A 22,419-nucleotide genomic window follows, 5' to 3' on the forward strand; every position below is an offset into this window, starting at 1 on the left:
TTAACGTTAAGCTCATCTTCCACTTTGAGGTCCTTCCTGCCTACTTACAAGTCAAGTGGTTCTGCATTTGTGTTCAGAATTGGTAATCTGTGCCATGTCGAGAATGTGGTGCTAAAAAATCACCACATGTCAGGTAGCATCCGAGGAACAGGAGAATTGAGCTTATTCCTAATGAAGGGCTTATGCCCGAAACGTCAATTCTCCTGCTCCTCAGATGCTGCCTTACCTGCTGCGCTTTTCCAGCACCACACTCTTGACTCTGATCTCCAGCATCTGCAGTCCTCACTTTCTCCCAATCTGCTCCATGTTCAAGGTAACCAATTTGTTACTGGACTTGTAGTCAGTATTATACCCTGAGTTGTTCAGAGGAATTGTTGTTGTCTATTTGTTGCACTTACCAATGCCTTGTACCAAATAATTTCCAATGGTTTGTGATTGGTTTTGATACTGAATACCAGAGGAAACATTTCATCCTGTATATTGTAATAATTTGATTCCAATACTTGGGGCTGTCATGGTAGCTCAGTGGTTAGCACTGCTGCCTCACAGCACCAGGGTTCAATTCCTACCTTGGGCGACTGTCTGTGTGGACTGTGCACATTTTCCCTATGTCTGCATGGATTTCCTCAAGGTGCTCTAGTTTCCTCCCACGATCCAAAGATGTGCAATTTATGTGAATTAGCCATGCTAAATTGCCCATAGTGTTAGGTGCGTTAGTCAGGGTAAATGTAGGGTAGGGGAAAGGGTCTGGGTGGGTTACACTTCAGAGGGTTGGTGTGGACTTGTTGGGCCGAAGGGCTTGTTTCCATACTGTAGGGAATCTAATCTAAATCAAGGGCATAGAACATTACTGCGCAGTACAGGCCCTTCGGCCCTCGATGTTGCACTGACCTGTGGAACCAGTCTGAAGCCCATCTAAATTATACTATTCCATTCTTGTCCATATGCCTTTCCAATGATCATTTAAATGCCTTTAGAATTGGCTAGACTATTACAGTTGCAGGCAGTGTGTTCCACGCCCCACTACTCTCTGAATAGAACATAGAACATATTGATCAACTCAATATGAGTACAAGGTTCGAAAAGAATCATACTGAACTAAAAATATATTTGTCTCTCCATGTCTGCTGAGTTTCTCCAGCATTCTCTGTGTATGTTTCAGATTTCCAGTATCACTATATTTTGCTTTACTCAAGATTATTCTTGATCTCTTCCGCAGCTATTAATATTTTGGTGATTTTATGAATGGGTCACAATGTTGAGTTCTACCTTGCTATTCCTGGTCCATCACATCCATCATGTAGAAAACAAGTGATTACCATATGGAATTGCCATTGCTGCATTCTATTCTGAAGATACCAATGCAAATAATCAGTGACTCATATGCAGTCAATTTTGATGTTCGAGGTTGCTTCATCGATTTCCAGTGACCCAGATGCATATCTTCCAGAATTCTGACTGGAAGGCTGGTTTTGTATTAGCTTCTATCTCAATGTTTGTCCATCAACTTTCTTTCATCATATGTCAATAATGGCAAACTGTTTTACTTCGTCCCATAACATGTCACTTTCAAAATGTGGAAGGCATGTTTCCTTCTGGTTGAAAGGTCTTCCACACTGAGCCTTCATGCTGGTTCACCTTGCTGCTAATCTCTTACATGTGTTTGCATTAATGCAGGTCTCCAGTGTACTTCCTGTTGTTGCTACACCTCTGATTCTGTATTTGGAACAGGAGCTCCTGCATAGGTGAGCCTCACATCGTTTTGCACGGCATAACTTGCAAAGATTTGCACTTCAGACGGGTTTTGCAAAATTTCCACAGACTGTATTCCCACAATGACATTGTATTTTCCTTTAGCAGTGTCAATATTGTCACCTTCCCTTTACTCCAGATATCTTCTTGAAAAGTTTTGATGGATTTTGAAGTTTTAACCAGCTCCATTATGTGCTCAGACAACTTAGCCTCTGAAAATCACAGTCCTTGATCTTATCATGGTCCCTATTGATAAACTGATTATTCGATTCTTATGGTCATTGCCTGAGAGATATAAGTTCTAGGCAGTGAATCCTAAAATTCCCTTTTACATGAAGCTGAGCCTGAAGCATTACCTATGGCTTTGCTGACTCAATCAAGCCTGCATTCCCAATGGTGAATTTGATTTTCACAACTTGATTAATTGGTTCTTCAACCGTTTTCAAAGGAAAATAGTTCCATTATTTAGTTCCATTGAAAATTATAAATTCAGATAGAATATCTATGATTTTTCAGTTCATGCAGGGAATTCAGTAGTCAGCTTTTTGAGATTGCATGTCTTTTGCAAATGTTATTAATATATCGGGGATTTATACAAACAAGACATTATAGAGATTGAGCTGTCAGGCAATTGCTATCCATTCACTCCTTATTCCATTTTTCCCTGTGTTTATTTTCACCAGGGTTTAAGTTTTTTTGTTTTGCATGAATTTATCTTTTAGCAGGGGAATGACAGCCTAGATTGTCTTGACAATCCAATTCTGCACCAAATTATTGCCCAAGTGGTTCACTGATCTGACCAGCTCACAAATCAAGTACTGTGCTTACTGTTTAGCCAGTAACATATAGAGTTATAGAGACGTACAGCATGGAAGCAGACCCTTCAGTCCAACCCGTCCATGCTGACCAGATATCCCAACCCAATCTAATCCCACCTGCCAGCACCTAGCCCATATTCCACCAAACCCTTCCTATTCATATAACCATCCAGATGCCTTTTAAATGTTGCAACTGTACCAGCCTCCAACACTTCCTCTGGCAGCTCATTCCACGCACGTACCACCCTCTGCGTGAAAAAGTTGCCCCTCAGGTCTCTTTTATATCTTTCCCATCACACCCTAAACCTATGCCCTCTAGTTCTGGACTCACCCACGCCAGGGAAAAATACTTTGTCTATTTACCCTATCCATGCTCCTCATGATTTTATGAACCTCTATAAGGTCACTCCTCAGCCTCCGATGCTCCAGGAAAAACAGCCCTAGTCTATTCAACCTCTCCCTATAGCTCAAATCCTCCAACCCTGGCAACATCCTTGTAAATCTTTTCTGAACCCTTTCAAGTTTCACAACATCTTTTCATTAGGATTGAGACCAGAATTGCACGCAATATTCCTACAGCGGCCTAACCAATGTCCTGCACATCCGTAACATGACTCAATACTCTGACCAATAAAGGAAAGAATACCAAACATCTTCTTCGCTATCCTATCTACCTGTGACTCCACTTTCAAGGAGCTATGAACCTGCACTCCAAGGTCTCTTTGTTCAGCAACACACCTTAGGATCTTACCATTAAGTGTATAAGTCCTGCTAAGATTTGCTTTCCCAAAATGCAGCACCTCACAGTTATCTAAATTAAACTCCATCTGCCACGTCTCAGCCCATTGGCCTATCTGATCAAGATCCCATTGTAGTCTGAGGTAATCTTCTTTGCTGTCCACTATACCTCCAATTTTGGTGCCTATGCAAACTTACTAACTAATACCTCTTATGCTCACATCCAAATCATATATATATAAATGATGAAAAGCACCGATCCTTGTGGCACTCCACTGGTCACCGGCCACCTGTCTGAAAAACAACCCTCCACCACCACCCTCTGTCTTCTACCTTTGAGCCAGTTCTGTATCTAAATGGCTAGTTCTCCCTGTATTCCATGAGATCTAACCTTTCTAATCAGTCTCCCATGGGGAACCTTGTCGAACGCCTTACTGAAGTCCATATAGATCACATCTACTGCTCTGGCCTCATCAGTCCTCTTTGTTACTCCTTCAAAAAACTCAATCAAGTTTGTGAGACATGATTTCCCAAGCACAATTGCCATATTGACTATCCCTAATCAGTCCTTGCCTTTTCAAATACATGTACATCCTGTCCCTCCAACAACTTGCCCATTATTGATGTCAGGCTTACTTGTCTATAGTTTCCTGGCTTGTCCTTAGCACTTTTCTTAAACCGTGGCACAGCGTCAGCCAACCTTCAGTCTTCCGGCACCTCACCTGTGACTATCGATGGTATAAATATCTCAGCAAGAGGCCCAGCAAACACTTCTCTAGCTTCCCACAGAGTTCTAGGGTACACTTGATCAGGTCCTGGGGATTTATCCACTTTTATGCATTTCAAGACATCCAGCACTTCCTCCTCCGTAATCTGGTCATTTTTCAAGATGTCACCATTTATTTCCCTACATTCTATATCTTCCATGCCCTTTTCCACAGCAAATACTGATGTAAAATACTCATTTAATATCTCCCCCATCTCCTGCAGCTCCACACAAAGGCCACCTTGCTGATCTTTGAAGGACCCTATTCTCTCCCTAGTTACCATTTTGCTCTTAATGTATTTGTAAAAACTCTTTGTACTCTCCTTAACTCTATTTGCCAAAGCTAGCTCATGTCCCCTTTTTGCCCTCCTGATTTCTTCTGAAGTGTACTCCTCCTGCCTTTATACTCTTCTAAGAATTCACTCGATCTATCTTGTCTATACCTTACATATGCTTCTTTCTTTTTATTAACCAAACCCTCAATTTCTTTAGTCATCCAGCATTCCCTACACCTACCAGCCTTTCCTTTCCCCCTGACAGGAATATACTTTGTCTGGTCTCTCATTATCTCATTTCTGAAGGCTTCCCATTTTCCAGCTGTCCCTTTACCTGCGAACATCTGTCCCCAATCAGCTTTTGAAAGTTCTTGACTGATACCGTCAAAATTGGCCTTTATCCAATTTGGAACTTCAACTTTTAGATCTGGTCTATCCTTTTCCATCACTATTTTAAATCGAATAGAATTATGGTCGCTGGCCCCAAAATGCTCTCCCACTGACACCTCAGTCACCTGCCCTGCCTTATTTCCCAAAAGTAGGTCAAGTTTTGCACCTTCTCTAGTAGATATATCCACATACTAAATCAGAAAATTTTCTTGCACACACTTAACAAATTCCTCTCCATCTAAATCCTTAATACTATGGCAATCCCAGTCTATGTTTGGAAAGTTAAAATTCCCTACCATATCCATCCTATTATTTATACAGATAACTGAGATCTCCTTCCAAATGTGTTTCTCAGTTTCCCTCTGACTATTGGAGGGGTGTATAATACAATCCAAATAAGGTGATCATCTCCTTCTTATTTCTCAGTTCTACCCAAACAACTTCCCTGGATGTATTTCCGGGAATATCCTCCCTCAGCACAGCTGTAACGCTATTCCTTGTCAAAAACGCCACTCCCCCTCCTCTCTTGCCTCCCTTTCTGTCCTTCCTGTAGCATTTGTATCCTGAAACATTAAGCTGCCAATCCTATCCATCCCTGAGCCATGTTTCTGTAATTGTTATGATATCCCAGTCCCATGTTTCTAACCATGCCCTGAGTTCATCTGCCTTCCCAGTTAGGCCTCTTGCATTGAAGTAAATGCAGATTAATTTATCAGTCTGACCTTGTTCTGTGCTTTGTCCCTGCCTGCCCTGACTGTTTGCATCGCTTCTGTTCTCAATTGTACCAGTCTCACATTGATCCCATGCCTCACTATCTCCAGGGACCTAGCCCCCCCATCTTACTTGTTGAAATCTTCCCGAGCAGCTCTAGCAAATCTCCCTGCCAGTATATTAGTCCCCTTCCAATTAAGGTGCAATCTGTCCTTCTTGTACAGGTCACTTCTACCCCAAAAGAGCTCCCAATGATCCAAAAATCCAGCTTCTCAACCGTGCATTCATCTGTTCTTTCCTCCTATTCCTGCCCTCACTAGCTCGCAGCAGCAGGAGTAATCCAGATATTACTACTCTCGAGGACCTCCTTTTAAAATTCCTGCCTAACTCTCTGCAATCTCCCTTCAGAATCTCAACCTTGGTTCCAATGTGTACGATAACCTCCTGCTGGGCCCTCTCCCTTTTGAGAACATTCTGCACCCTCTCTGAGACATCCTTGATCCGAGCACCAGGGAACAACCCACTATTCTGATTTCTCACTGCTGGCCACAGAAATACCTGTCTGTACCTCGGACTAGAGAGTCCCCTAACACAATTGATCTCTTAGAACCCGACATACCCCTCATTGCATTAGAGCCAGCCTCAATATCAGAAACTTGGCTGTTTGTGCTACATTCCCCTGAGAATCGATCACCCCTTACATTTTCCAAAACAGCATATTTGTTTGAAATGAGGATAGCCGCAGAAGACTCCTGCACTAAATGTCTATCTCTCTTACCTTTCCTGGAGTTAAACAATCTATGTGACTGAATCTGTGACTTTTCCCCTTTCCGAGAATTGCCATCCATCACATCCCCATGCTCTTGTAAATTCCCCATTGCCTCTGTCTCTCCAACCGATCTATTCGATCTGATAGGATTTGCAACCAATGACATTTATTGCAGATATAATCCTCAGTAATCTGTAAACTCTCCCTCAACTCCCACATCTGACAAGGAGAGCATATCACTCTACTAAAGCCCATTTTTTCTTCTTTCAATCTACAGACCCAGAAAATAGCACTGTCTTATTACTCTACAAAACACTACTGGAGATTAAGTTAATACTTATGGCTTATATTTTATGTTTAATCAAGGAACATAGTTCAATAAAACATATAATCAAGAAAGAACCCACTCTACTCACTACTGCAGACTTACTGTATGGCCACACTTAAAATATTCACTTATCTGTTTCTGTGCTGTGACCTCTCCCAAATAGGTTCCTCCAAGATCTGTTGTGAGTTTCATTGTTTGCTAATTTTCCCAGACGCACTCCGATGTCCAGCGATACATGAATTCAAACAGCAAAGGCAGTAACTGCGCAAGTTCACTGCTCTGTCAGCGAGCAGTTTCGGTTTCTCTCTCTCTCCTGCACTGACTGACCAAGTGCTTCCTTTGTCTGTTCCTCTCCCTTTCAAAAGTGCTGTTGTTTTGACTTTTTTTTGGTCCAATGTTCTAAAACAATGCAACAGTATATAAGCCAGTAATTGCTGCTCCTGGAATTCGAGGAAATCACCTCCAGCACCTAAAACACCTCAAAAAAGGAGCAGCTGTTCCAGCCAGAAACTTTTCTTGTCCTTCATCTTGGATGTGCAGTGATTTTCTTTTTCTCCATAATTTCTGATATAAAAGTAAATTTATTTCTGGTTTGAGATATTTTTTTCCTGTCGTCTTCACCTTTGTGACCTTCGATGTTTCCAAGGAAAATAATCATTGTTGACCATGTGTCATATTTTTGTGTTGAGTTTTCTCACATGGAATTTCCACTCTTATGCTGGATTGGTAATGAGCTTAGATTCAATTTACTTGAAAATCCCAAATAGGTTTACTTAACAGGCAAACTGATAACTTGGACTTGCAGAACAAGACACTGCAATGAGGTAGAAACAGAGACTGTTTAAGATGGTGCCAATAGGGTTAGCTTGATGACATCAGACTCTTGGCTGTTGTTGGGTGGTCACACTTGCCAAAGCGATAGAGAGTATTCCATCACAATCCTGACTTCTGTATTGTCGATGCACTTTGGGGGCTCAAGTTAGTCACTACTTTTGTCATCACTGTACAACTATAGCTGTTCCATTTAGGTTTCTTGTCAGTATCAAAAGCCAAGATATTAACAGAGGGGGATTAATTGATAGTAATTCAATTTATTGTCAAAGTGAGATGGTTAGATTGCACTTTTTGGAGATGGACACTACTGACAATTGTGTGATGCAAGTATTACTTGCCATTTATTAGTCAAAGCATAAATGTTGTCCAGACAGGTCTTGCTGCAAATAGACATGATCCATTTAAGTAGAACATGGAACATTGCAGCGCAGTACAGACCCCTCGGCCCTTGATGTTGCGCTGACCTGGGGAACCAATCTGAAGCCCATTTATCCTACAGTATTCCATTTTCATCCATATGTCTATCCAATGACCAGTTAAGTGCCCTTAAAATTGGGGAGTACTACTGTTGCAGGCAGGACATTCCATATGCCATTACTACTGTCTGAGTAAAGAAACTATCCCTGACATCTGTCATATATCTATCACCCCTCAATTAAAAACTATGTCCCCTTGTGCCACCATCCGAGGAAAAAGGCTCTCACTGTCCACCCGATCTAAACCCCTGATTATCTTGTATGTCTCAATTAAGTCACCTCTCAACCTTCTTCCCTCTAATGAAATCAGCCTCAAGTCCCTCAGCCTTTCCTCATAAGATCTTCCCTCCATACCAGGCAACATCCTCTGAACCCTTTTCAAAGCTTCCACATCCTTCCTATAATGCGGTGACATGAATGAGAAGCTACAAGCGGTTCTGCAATCATCAATAAACATCTCAATTTCTAACCTTACATTGGGCAGCAGGTCATTGTTAAAGTAGATGAAGATGATTGAGCCAATGGCTTGAGGAACTTATAGCAGCTATATCCTGGAACATGAGATGATCGATATCAAACAACCAGTCATCTTCCTTTGTGTTGGTTATGACTCCAATCAATGGGGAGCCACCTGTTAATTCCAGTTTTGCCAGGGTTTGTGATGCCACATAGGTTATAGTCAGAAGTCAGGTGATAAAGGGACGGTGCTTCAAAAGTTTATGATTTCAAATAAACTTGTTGGACTATAACCTGGTGACTTATGACTTTGTCCACCACAGTTCAATACCGGTATCTCCACATCAACACTAGGTTATATACTGCCTTGATGTCAAGATCAATCAGTTTCCTCCCAGTTTTAAAGTTTTGTCCTTTTGTCAATATTTGGACAAAGGCAAGGATGGTCTCAGGACCTAACTGGCCTTGTCCAGAATTCAAACTGAATGTCAGTGATCAGGTATCACTGTGCAAGTACACTTGATAGCACTGTCAATAACAACTTCCCTTATTTTGCTGTTGACAGAGATGGAGAGTGTAATAATTTGTTATGCCTTTTGTGGACAATGCATAGTTGGGCAACTTTCCACCTTGTCGGATAGATGCCAGTGTTGTGGCTGTAATGGAACAGACTGAGAGTAATAGATTGTGGCAATTGCTGAAGATGCTCCCTGAACCTACAGCCTTTGCAGTATCTTGAGAGGTAAGTGCATTTAAAATTACGAACAAACTAAACAAATTCAACGTTGATTAAGTTTCTTGGTTTCAGGGGAAAGTGGTGGGCTTGATCAATGGTGACTAGAACTGCATCAGATTACAGAGGACATCAATAAATGTGCAAAATGGACAAATTAACCCCAAGCCCCTATCCCCACAATCTTCCCACTCTTGTGGGTCTCACCTGTCCTTCCACCATGAAACCCCAATACTTATCTAGTCCTGGTCTCCAGCACTTGAAATCTGGGGGCTGCGTGTAGTCCTGCTGCTGCTATTATTAGCCATGGCACTCATGGGGTTACAGAGACGCCAGCCACTAATGACAAGGCTGGCATGACTAACTCTTGTTTTGACTTGTAGATTAAGCACCTAATTCAATTAGTATTTTTGCTTCAATATCGCTTAATAACAGGGCAACTTATGGCACTAACACTGAAAAATGTCACAGGATGCATCATAGAGGCATAGCTATACAATAATGGTCAGCAAGTTGGTGAAGACGATATTGGCTGGGGTGACAAGAAGCTCGATAAGAGAAATGGGTTTTAAGGAGTCATCAAGGAGAAGAAAGAGGTGGTCAGTGGGGTGGTGGTGGTGGGGAAGATGTGGTGAGATTTAGGAATGGCATTTCAGAGGGTAGTATTTATTAGTTGAAGCCATAACAAGTTGGGTGGGGAGGTAAGAGTAATATGACTCCTTAACACCCATTTCTTTTATTAAGCTTCTTGTCACCCCAGCCAATATCTTCTTCACCGACTTTCTGAGCATTAGATTAGATTACATTACATTACAGTGTGGAAACAGGCCCTTCGGCCCAACAAGTCCACACCGACCCGCCGAAGCACAACCCACCCAGACTCCTACATTTACCCCTTACCTAACACTACGGGCAATTTAGCATGGCAATTCACCTCACCTGCACATCTTTGGACTATGGGAAGAAACCGGAGCACCCGGAGGAAACCCACACAGACACGGAGAGAACGTGCAAACTCCACACAGTCAGTCACCTGAGGCAGGAATTGAACCCGGGTCTCTGGCGCTGTGAGGCAGCAGTGCTAACCACTGTGCCACTGTGCCGCCCATAGTTATTGCATAACTATGCCTCTATGATGCACCTTGTGACATTTTTCAGTGTTAGTGCTATAAGTTGCCCTTTTATTAAGCGATATTGAAGCAAAAATACTAATTGAATTAGGTGCTTAATCTACAAGTCAAAGTAAGAGTTAGTCATGCCAGCCTTGTCATTAATATGGAAAATGGAGGAGGCCAGATGGGAGAAATGAAGAGTCCAAGGAGAATTGTAAGATGAGGAAGTTTTGTGCTCAGGGGCTGGACACTCACAAGTTTTCAGGTGAGGAGGGACTTCTGTAGGACACTTTATAGGCATCAAAAATATGGAAGTGCTGAGATTTATGGAATGTGTCGTGGAATGGAATAGATTTGTGTGGAAGTGACATACGAAGAAGAAGCAGGACTACACTATTTAATAAGGTAATGGTAGTTGTGATTGCAAAAAAAATCCACATTCCTGCCTACCTCTGGTAACCTTTTACCCCTTGTTTATCAAGAATCCATCCACCTCTGCCTTAACAATATTGAAAGACTCTGTTTCCACCAGCTTTTTAGAGAAGACTGTCAAAGATACCTGACCCCCATGAGGAAAGAAAACTTTGCAGTATCTCTGTTTTACCTTTGAAATAATAAATCTTGAAATAATTCCACAGGTGCCAGTATCCCATCAAGGCATCTTTTAGTAGCACATTAACAATCCTTGATTTCAGTACTGCCTCATTTAGAGTCAAATATCAGAGTGTCAATATCTCAGACAGCCACCCTTTTTGTATGTCAGCCAGGGCTCCCTTATTGGAGCAGATTAAAAAGCCCAATCAGTGAACTCATAATCTATGAGGTCCAGTGGGCTGACCTCATTACAATCGCCAGAAACCCCTAGATTAAAATTCTCCAATAAGAGGAAACATCCTTTCACATCTATCTTGTCAAGACCTCTCAGGATCTTATACATTTCAATCGAGTCACCTCATATTCTGTAAAATATAATAGATACAATTTTTCCAACTTTTTTCACAGGACAACCCACTCATTGTTGGTGTTAATCTGATAAACCTTCTCTGAACTGCCTCCAATAGCATCCTTAAACATTTCTCCTTAAAAAACATGACCAATAGTGTGCATTGTACCTTAGATGTGGTCTCACCAGTATCCTGCATAAGTGATGTGTAAACTCCCTACTTGTGTATTAAATTCTATTCACAATAAATGATAACAATCTTTCCCAATATTAGCTTTTTTAATGTCTTGCTGTGCCAACATATTAACATGTTTGTGAATCATGCACCAACATTACTCTGCATCTCAGAGCTCTGTAATTTCACACCTGTCAAATAATATGGTTCCTTTTTTTTTCCAGCTAAAATGGACAATTTCATATTTTTCCATATTATTTGTTGTTTACCAAACCTGTGCCCATTTACTTATGCTTCACTGTTGTGTGTAAGTTATCACAAGCTGCCTTTAATCCAGCTCCTTATTAAGGCAAACAAATTCTGAAACAATTATGTAAACTTTCTTGTAAGTAGCAACCAAGATAAGACCCCATCAAGTAAGCAAGTTAAGCCTCATAACCCAGCTTTGCTATAACCTGATTAATGGTAGAATTTAGCTGCAATTCAAACAACTGTATCTATCTCTGAATGTCTGCAGATTTCTATCCTTGTTGCAGTGCTGTTTTCCAATGTTCGCTGCTATAGAATTCTGGAGTTGAATTCTTATACAATATTCTTTTTTTCAAATTTGAAGTGTAACATTATTGGTGATCCTTTTACACTCTTTCATCCACATTATTGAATACTCTTCTGGAAAAATCAAGTCTGCAGTTTGCCTTCTTATCAGAAGTAGCTTCCTTGTTCCATGTTACATTTGACATTGATTGTCTGTTTCAAGGCATACCTTTCTCACAGTTAACTCCTTAAATTCTTCTTCAGGGCCCTGGTGGCATTAGGCAGCCATTTATCAAGCAGCTATTAAAACAGTTTTGTTTATGTAGCTTTGGTTCCTTCCTCATCCCAGGCATGGCTAATTGCTTTCATTTCCTGTATAAAGGTTCATACTTGTCCTTCAATAATTTATTCCAGACGTAGTTATTGCTGATTCTTTCCATAGCAACAATTAAAGCTTTAATGTTTACACTATCACAGCACTGGAAATCAAGCATCAAGTCCTGCTATTCGTGAAGTTTTTGCAAAGTTTTGTCAATGTGTACAAAGTCTTCAGTGTACCTGCCAGAAAGATCCAGTTATCAAAAAACACAGGCCAGGTTTCTGTACTTTACATTTATAAATAGCACCAGTCCTCAGGGGTTAATGGTATGCATCTTTTACTCCAAAGTTATCAGTTGTCCTTCAGGCTCTCTCTCATCTTCACAGGAAGCATAGAGTGACTATTTCACGAATTATAAGCCCTCTGATTCTTTGGTTAAAAACAACAACCAACAACAATTGACAGGAGAAAATAAACTGGGTTTTTTTGTGCCTTACCTATTTTACTCGAAAGAGAGAGAGACCATAAGGACTATAAGCAATAGGAACAGGAGGAGGCTCTTTGCCCCTCTTGAACCTGCTCCACCATTCAATAGGATCATGGCTGATCCGACATTCCTCATATTCACTTTCCTGTGTTTCTCCGTAATCCCTAATTCCCCGACTGATTAAGAATCCATCTCTTTCAACCTTAAACATAGACATGGACTTTGCCCCCACAAGTCCTTGAGGCAAGGAGTTTCAATCAAGGAGTCCTGATCACAGTCTTAAATTGGCACCCCTTTACTCTGTGACTTTACCCTCTGATCCTAGACTCGCCCATGAGGGAAACAACCTCTCACCATTTACCCTACCAATCCACTTGATTATCCTATATATTTCAATGGGATCTCTTATCCTTCTAAACTCCACTGAGCAGAGTCCCAACCTGTTTAGCCTTTGCTCATAAGATGAATCCTCCACACCAGGAATCAACTTAGTGAACCTTTTCTGAACTACCTCCGATGAAATGATACATTTCTTAAATGAGGGGACCAAAACTGCTCACAGAACTTCAGATGTAGTCTCACCAGCACCTCGTAAAATTGCAACGGGACCCCTCTAAGTCTTATGCACCAAATCCCTTGAAATAAGGGCGAACACCCATTAGTCTGGAATTTTTGAGAAGATTTGTAGCTCAGGTTGATGATAAGTATGTAAGTTAGCTCACTGAGCTGGAAGATTTGTTTTCAGATGTTTCATCACCATATTAGATAACATCAGCAATGGGAGTCCCAGGTGAAGCAATCTCTATTTATAGATCTTGGTTTCTTAAAGTGGGTGATGTTACTTCCGGTTCTTTTTTTTCAAGGGAAGGTAGATAGGGACTAAATCGATGTGTTTATTGATGGAGTGCTGGTTAGAATGCCATGCTTCTAAGAATTCTCGTGCATGTCTTTGTTTCTCCTCTCCTAGGGTGTGTGTGTTGTCACCAAAAGACATGACCTTCTATCACTAGTTTCTATACATACAGACAAAGAAGGATATCACTTTGACTGGGACAACACACACACCCTAGGAGAGGTGAAACAAAGACATGCACGAGAATTCTTAGAGGCACGGCATTCTAACCAGAACTCCATCAATAAACACATTGATTTAGATCCTATCTACCTTCCCTTGACAAAATACCTGGAAATGACATCACCCACCTTAAGAAACCAAGACCTATCAATAGAGAGGTGGGCATACCACCAGCGCTTCACTGGAGATTCTTCTCACTGATGATGTTACCTAGTATGGTGATGAAACATCTGAAAACAAATCTTCCAGCTCAGCGAGCTAACTTATATACGTCCCATGAGTCTTCCTGATTACCAACTGCACCTGTGTTTCATGTATAATTTTCCCCAAAACTGCCTGTTGGGCAGCCCAAAAGCTTCTGCCAGTATTGTTCACACCAACAAGCTGTTCAGCTACCCAGGAACCAATTATATAGTTGTTGTCATACTGATGATGTTTGGCATCCACAACTGGTCAGAAGCACTGCTGCCTCACAGCACTCAGTTCCCAGGTTCAATTCCAGCCTCCGGTGACTGTCTGGAATTTGCACATTCTCCCTGTGTCTGTGTGGGTTTCCGCCGGGTGGTCCAGTTTTTTCCCACAGTCCAAAGATGTGCAGGTCAGGTGAATTGGCCATGCTAAATTGCCCACAGTGTTAGGTGCATTTGTCAGAGGGAAATGGGCCTGGGTGGATTACTCTTCAGAGGGTCGGTGTGGACTGGTTGGGCCGAAGGGCCTGTTTCCACACTGTAGGGAATCTAATCTAATCAAATCAGCAACCTGTTGCCAGCTGCAACTCACTTTATAAACAAATTTTAGATCTGGCCCAATGACAGATATCATCCCTTGCTGCTTAACAAAGAAGCAGTGTTAACACCACACATAATGATTTTCAGTAACTTGATTTTAAAAGTGCTGCCATTTCTTCCTCATTCCTTTGCTATCAAATAGTCATTCTCCCAAATCAGTCCACAATCAAAATCAAAGAAAAATAATAAGACTATGTTTACATTTAACCTATCAATACATTTTTTGTAGCCTTCTTATGTTCCTTCACAGCTTTTAGATTTTCCTTTGTATCATTGGCAAAATAGACAGGGGCTGTTTTCTCTAGAGTGTTGGACGCTGAGGGGTGACCTTATAATAGTTTGTAAAATCATCAGGGGCATTGATAGGGTGAGTAGTCAAGGTCTTTTCCTCAGGGCAGCAGAGTCTAAAGCTAAACGGCACAGGTTTAAGGTGAGAGGGGAAAGATTTAGAAGAGACCTAAGGGACAACCTTTTCACCCAGAGGGTGATGAATGTATGGAAAGGCTGGTATAATTGCCACATTTAAAAGGCATCAGGTTAAGTATATGAACAGGAAGGAGTTAGAGGGATATGGGCCAAATGCTGGCAAAATGGGACTAGATTTATTTAGGATATCTAGTCAGGATGACTGAATTGGACCAAAGCAGTTTTCACGCAGTACAGCTCTCTGCCTCTATAACATATGATAAGCCTGCAGTTTCCCATTTTCTGACCCTCCCCTTTTTGAATAAAACAGTTACAGTTGCTCTCTTCAAATCTAATGAGGCAATCGGCAACTCAAGAGAGGCTTGGAAAATTAAAACTAATGAATGCATCAACCATCTCATGAGTGACTTCTTTTAAGATCCTACGATGATGTCCATTAGGACCAAAGCACTTGCCAGTCCACAATTAACAATTTACTCAGTACCGTTTCTACGGTATTGTAATTTTTTTTTGAGTTCCTCTCTTCCTTTCATTTCCTGTGTTACATCATCAAATTGTGTGGATCTTCAACAACTTCGACATGAACTCCTTCATAGCAATTACCTGATACAATAGTGCTGAGCCAGATTTGCATGTCACCAGTGTACATTCAGAAGCTAATCCTTTACCATTGAATTATGTCACCAAAGTGTAGGTGAAGCAGAAGGGTCCAAGGACTGATTGTTGTAGAAATTCAGGAGCTTGAGCATGCAGGAGCAGGCAGAGGAATTGTCGCTAGATGTACTCTTTGTTACGATAAAGTAGGTAAGAAAGCAAAAATGACAGATACAGGAGACTGCCTGAAATAGGATGATGTGATTGACTGGAGCAAAGTCAGTAGAACAATATCATTCATATATCCTCTGTATAAATCAAGCTCTCAGAAGCAAACATTAGTTAAATGCTCATCCTTCAGTCCACATATTCACAAGGAATATTTTCTTTGCACATTTTCTCAGAATCCCAACTTATCAACCTTTCACTGCCCATAAATATCTAACTCCTGGTTCGAGGTGTCTGAAAGATTGGAATCACAAACCAATTGATCAGAAACAAAAAGTGTGCTGTGTAGATATTCGCTCAGGCTATTTGATTGCCTTACATTTCATAAAGAAATTAAATGACGGAGTGACTTGATTTTTGTCAGCGTGCTCACGGGTGGTTAGCTTGCAGTTTTTTTGTTGCAGTAGTGTTGAATATTTGCTTTTTATTTTTGGTCATTGTTGTAACCTTTGTTTTCAATTACAGGAATCTTCATACAAAGAGAAACATGGAGCAGTGATTAATTCTGGATCCGCTGATCAGCTATTTGATGAAATATGAAGGCAGCCTGTTCAAGAAATCTATTTGTTCAAAGCAATTTATCCTGCAGAGGAGAGAAAGTTAACTAGTGTTGCAGGGACCTTCTCTGAGAGAAAACTGACTGGGGACAGAATGGATGGGATAGCTTTCATAAATTCTGGAAATTTTTCCAATTCCTTGAACTCGTCAGAGAAAAATTTTACCTTTGGCCATTATGACCAGTGTTACTCTCCAACTGCCATGATATTTGTGCTCGCACTGGTTTACAGTGCCATCATCATCCTCGGAGTTTCAGGCAATCTGCTCCTAATCACCATCGTGATGAAGCAAAAAGAAATGCACAATGTTACAAACATCCTGATTGTCAACCTATCATTCTCCGATCTACTCATCAGTGTCATGTGTCTGCCCTTCACATTTGTCTACACTTTTATGGACCATTGGATATTCGGTGAGGCCATGTGCAAGCTAAATTCCATGATCCAATGCATCTCGATCACAGTTTCTATCTTCTCCTTGGTGCTGATTGCAGTTGAGCGCCACCAATTGATTATTAATCCCCGAGGCTGGAGACCCAATAACAAGCATGCCTACCTAAGCATTGCCATCATGTGGACACTGGCCCTGCTCACATCTCTGCCCTTCCCGCTTTTCCACATTCTGACTGATGAGCAGTTCCATTATGACCTTAAGTACTCAAAGGAATTTGCTGGAAAGTACTTGTGCATTGACCAGTGGCCATCAGAAAATCAAAGGCTGGTTTATACTACGAGCCTCGTCATAATGCAGTACTTTGCCCCTCTCTGTTTTATATTCATCTGCTACTTTAAAGTAAGTGGAAGAAGCATTTAGATTTTATAATGGTCTAGTTCGCTTGCATGAGATCGAAGCCAGGTAGGTTTTTAAGCCTGGATAGTTGTACTTCTTGGCTCAGTTGATATATGTTGACAGAATGCAACCTGATGCTGTTTTAAAATAATGATTTAATTTTAAAAGAGCAGCTTCAATTTTTGAAGACAGCAGCAGGTAGTTATTATGAGTTCTGTCGAAAAACAGTAAGCAGTCATGAAGAGTTGGCAATGCTCATCAAGAATTCTAAGTAGGCTGAATGTGACAGATTGCTTTAATGGAAGAATACATTGTTTAACCATTATTAAAGTAATTATAGTGGACATGCAAACTTGACACTTTTGTGTCTAATAATTGCACTGTTTGCATACATGTCACAATTTCATGCTAATTTCCTGTCATTCACTTCTGGTGATTTTCAAACACCATCATCATAGTGAAAGTAAAATTTTTATCTTAGGAACACGTAGATAATGACAATCTTGTCACACTTAATTCCTAATCTGAGTTTGAATCTCAATTCTGGCTAATACTTGAGTGTCCTTTTATGAGCTTTTTGAGGGTTTGAGTTATTTGTAAAAGTGCAAGAGTACGGCCAAAAAGATTTCTTCCTTCAATTATGCCTCTAATTCTCTTACTGAATATGCCAGAAGTTACATGCTTGGGATGTTTTTTTGCTTGAAGGAACATACCAGGTTTGCCTGATGGACTGAAAGGCCTATTTCTGTGTTCTTTGATTCAACAAATCAATCAGCATCAGGGGACAGAACAGATAAATTAACGTACTCTTTCTTAGAAATGGTGAATATATTTTGATCCAACAGCTACTACTATATTTGCTCAGTATTTACAACTTTTATGTTCTTGTTTAAACATTTTCAACACTCTATGTTTTATACTTTCCATAAAGCTCTTGATTGACTGAGGAAGAAGGGCTGGCAAGGTAGCTCAGTGGTTGGCACTGCTGCCTCACAATGCCAGGATTCAGGCTCAATTCCACTCTCAGGCATTGTCAGTGTGGAGTTTGCACATTCTCCCTGTGTTGTGTAGGTTTCCTCTGGGTGCTCTGGTTTCCTCCTGGTGTGAAGATGTGCAGGTTAGGTGGGTTGGCCATGCTATAATGTCCAGAGATATGCAGGCTAAGCAGACTAGCAATGGGAAACGCGGGGTTACAGGGATTGGGTAGTGGGGTTGGACGCTCTTCATAGGGCTGGTGTGGACCTGATGGGCTGAATAGCCTGCTTCCATCCTGTACAGATTCCAAGTTCTAAGAGTAAGCTATTCATTGATCATCTCACCTTCTCATCTGAGCACCATGTAAATTGATTGCAGACAGTTACGATGTGGATAATGGAAGGGGTAGAACAAAATAAGAAAATAAAATTCATAATTGTAGCTTCAATTTTTTTCAATGAAACTGCTTTAAATTCTGTGTAATGCAGACCTTTTCCCACATAGATAAAAGGCTAAGTTAGCTATTCAAGTGCAAAATAGCCATTCGGTAACTTATTCAGAAGCAATTCAAATACACGTGTCCGGTATTATAAGATTTTCCGATATGCCATCACCACTAGAATAGCATAGAACTTGGAAAACATTTCAGAAGCTGACCAGAATTATCATGCTGCTAAGCAGTCCTGAACATATGCAAATTCCAGAAATTTCTGCCACATTTGCAATCAATCTCTCTAATATAACACCAAATATACAGCTTCCACAGAAAAATTTAGAGAAGGAATTGTGACTTTCATAAGATTGTGAGAAGTAAAAATAAGCTGCTTGGAAAGCTTGTTCTGCCATTCACTAAGATCATGGCTGATCAGCAAATGGTCCTAACTCTACTTTTCTGCTTGCCTCCATTATCCTTGACATCCTTATCAATATGTTCAATGAGCCATCCTCCACACCTCATATGAACAAGAATCCCAGAGATATGAAGAGGCAAATTTCTTGCTCATTGCTGACCTAAGTGCAAGACTACTGAAGTTCAACTGTGTCTCCTAGTCCTAGATTCTCCAATAAGAGGAAACATCCTCTCAGCTTCAAACCTGTCCAGACTCCTAGAAATTTAACATGCATCAATAAGATCACCTTTCATTCTTCTAAACTTCTACAAAATGAAAATGCTTAATGTTTCCCCATAAGAAAACCCATTCATCCCAAGATTCAACTTAGTGAATTTTCTTTGAACTGCTTCTAATGCAAGTTTACTCTTCCTGAAGTAAGGGGACCAGTATACATTACTCTGGAAAAAAACGTCTTTAATATCCTGTACAATTATAGAACAATTATAGATAGGATAGTGAAGAAGGTGTTTGGTATGCTTTCCTTAATTAGTCAAAGTACTGAGTACAGGAGTTGGGAGATCATGTTGTGGCTGTACAAGACATGGGTTAAGCCATTGTTGGAATATTGCGTGCAATTCTGGTCTCCTTCCTATCGGAAAGATGTTATGAAACTTGAAAGGGTTCAGAAAAGATTACAATGAAGTTGCCAAGGTTGGAAGATTTGAGCTATGGGGAGAGGCTGAACAGGCTGGGGCTGTTTTCCCTGGGACATCAGAGGCTGAGGGGTGACCTTATAGAGGTTTACAAAATTATGAGGGGCATGGATAGGGTAAATAGACATAGTCTTTTCCCTGAGGTCGGGGGGTCCAAAACTAGAGGGTATAGGTTTAGGGTGAGAGGGAAAAGATATAAAAGAGACCTAAGGGGCAACTTTTTCATGCAGAGGGTGGTATGTGTATGGAAGAGCTGCCAGAGGAAGTGGTGGAGGCTGGTACAATTGCAACATTTAAAAGGTATTTGGATGGGTATATGAATCGGAAGGGTTTGGAGGGATATGGGCTGGGTGCTGGCAGGTGGGATTAGGTTGGGTTGGGATATCTGGTTGGCATGGACGTGATGGACCGAAGGGTCTGTTTCCATGCTGTACATCTCTATGATTCTATGACATGCCTACTTTTATGCTATATCGCTTGTTAACCTTTTGTGATTCATATACAACACCCAGCTTCTTCTGTACAGTCACATTCTCCAGACTCTCTTCATTCAAATAAAAAGCTCCATTTCTAATTTTCCTGTAAAAATGGACAAGTTCACATTTCCCACATTCCAATCCATCTGCTAAAATGGTGTCAACTCATTTAACAAATTTGCCAGTTTGTCAACCTGAAAATGATCCATTTACCCTGACTTTTAGTTTCAGTCAATCGTCTTTTCATTCTAATATATGAGTTCCAACACCATGAGCTCTTATTTCTATCCAAGCTTATCAGCAAGCTTTGATTTGAAATCTTGAATGTCTTTTGGAGGTCCAATAGACTACATCTAATGGTTCCGCTTCATTCACTTGCATAGGCTATCTCCAACACAATATTAATACAATTATCCAACAGAATTTTCCATTCTCAAAGCCATAATGATTTTGGCTGACGGTATTCTGAATTTCTAAATGACTTGCTGTTGCTTTCTTAAAAACAGTGCTGGTGTGATGCCAGTTATGTAAGCCATACATCCCAAAGATTGCTGAATTATTTCAAGCAGCACATCTTTCAGCTGTCCACACAAGCAACGTACTGACCATACTCAACCATCATGCCCTTGCAAAATGCGTAACACAATGTCTAGCTTCAAATGTAAATCTGCAATTGGACATTTGCTGGATAAATCTTAAGGTGCAAGCAATTACGCTGACAACCAATCGAACAATTATCAGTTTGACTCACAGTGTGGTGCGCTTGTGTGTAATGGAAGCTACATATATTAATATACTTGGCTCTGTTCTTTATAGACAGACCGAACATATGCACATTGTGCAAAGTAGGGTTACAGCCATCCACTGGTTGATCTCTCTGGGCAATGTCCTACCCAATCAACTTGACCAGTTTAAAAGTTAATCAAAGCCTTACTGTTAACTATTAATCAATATTTGTGGGTGCATACTTCATGATAGTACCTCTACGTATCAAACTCCACTTGCGAACCAATGAGCTTTCTCCTCTAATGCAATAAAATGTTGGTTTTGCCCTTGAATTGATATTCTTGCAAATTTTCCAAATGAATGCAAGATGAAAGGCTTGACAAAGTGGATTGCTTTTCACCGATAATAACAGATCCCGGCATTTTCCCAGTGATACGTGAGACTAGCTTAAACTTTCTTGCTTTCTGTCTCCCTACTGTATTGAATTTGCATTTTGCATTGTGGAAGATTACAACTAAAGCAGCATTACTGCTACCATGTCCACCCACTTCCCAATTTTCATCTATTGGAAATTATACCAGCCTGGAAATTGCTGAATAATGTGTTTCATATATATGCTTAATATGTTATCATCTAATTTATTTCTCTATTCTTTTGACAGATCTGTTAATTTATTTAAAATAAACAAGTTAGTATTTCTTGTGAAAAATGCTGAGACCAAATATCAGACATATCAAGTGTCTATAATGAAAAGTAACTCTTCACAGTTATTCCAGGCTTTTTCCATAGCGCATTGCACTCTGTAAATATATCCCTTTCTTATTTGTACTCCAAACATGGATCTCCACACACTGGGACTTTCGAGTCAGGGAATAAATCAGATGTTACCTAATTTACTGGTCTCTCTGTCACACAGCATGTGGGCTGCTGAATCAGGAGCATGAAATCATGTGAATTTTACCCTTCATTTCCCACCCCTGTAGGAAATTTTCAGTTTATTAAAGATCTCCAGTTAAAAGAATAAACCATTTATTATAAATAGCTGTACTATTGATTTAGCTAATCATTCAATTGATAACATACTTTAGAAGTGAAAGCCACCTTTATACATTTAAATTTGTTTTAATTACAAAATCCTGAAATTACGGCATGAAGAGTGTTGTGCCTACACAAGCGTTAATTCCTTTTGAGAAGCATCTACATTAATCAGTTTTCTTATCTACTCCTCATTTTTCTTTAATTTTCTGTGATCTGACACATAATTTAATCTTACAGTCAGTCTACTGTTTAACATCACAGTGAATGAGCAAGAAAACTCATGTGACTTGAACAGACATTCACTCTAACAGACATTTGCTGTGACCTTGTACTTGAATCTCTAACAAAACTGATCACAATTCCTGCCAATTCTCTTCATTTGGTGTGACACCAGAAGGAAAATAGAAAACACACTTTTGACTTTAACAGCAAGGAACTTTGCTCCTGGTATTGGTAATGTTTAAATACCATGGGGAGCTGAGTACCAGAATTCTAATAAATTTAGTACATTTTGATTTTGCAATATATAAAGCTGCCATTTTGAAAATTGAAACATTTTTCTTCTTATGAGTTTCTCCATAGAT

The 22,419-nt window shown here is 40.4% G+C and overlaps 1 protein-coding gene across 4 annotated transcripts in view; it reads left to right on the forward strand.

Annotated features, from left to right (window-relative positions):
- The window catches only part of LOC140478848 (neuropeptide Y receptor type 1-like), a 45,843-nt gene that overhangs the window by 15,483 nt on the left and 7,941 nt on the right, over positions 1 to 22,419 (forward strand). For 3 of the 4 annotated variants that reach the window (XM_072572388.1, XM_072572563.1, XM_072572478.1), the window contains 3 exons: positions 1,678 to 1,745; positions 8,879 to 9,055; positions 16,193 to 17,077. In XM_072572388.1, coding sequence (XP_072428489.1) covers positions 16,379 to 17,077 — 699 coding nt within the window. In that variant the 5' untranslated portion in view covers positions 1,678 to 1,745; positions 8,879 to 9,055; positions 16,193 to 16,378. The remainder of the gene's footprint in view (positions 1 to 1,677; positions 1,746 to 8,878; positions 9,056 to 16,192; positions 17,078 to 22,419) is intronic. The other variant, XM_072572654.1, reaches the window with a different exon arrangement.

This window comes from Chiloscyllium punctatum, chromosome 1 (assembly GCF_047496795.1).
Source record: "Chiloscyllium punctatum isolate Juve2018m chromosome 1, sChiPun1.3, whole genome shotgun sequence".
In the NCBI taxonomy this organism is placed as follows: domain Eukaryota; kingdom Metazoa; phylum Chordata; class Chondrichthyes; order Orectolobiformes; family Hemiscylliidae; genus Chiloscyllium; species Chiloscyllium punctatum.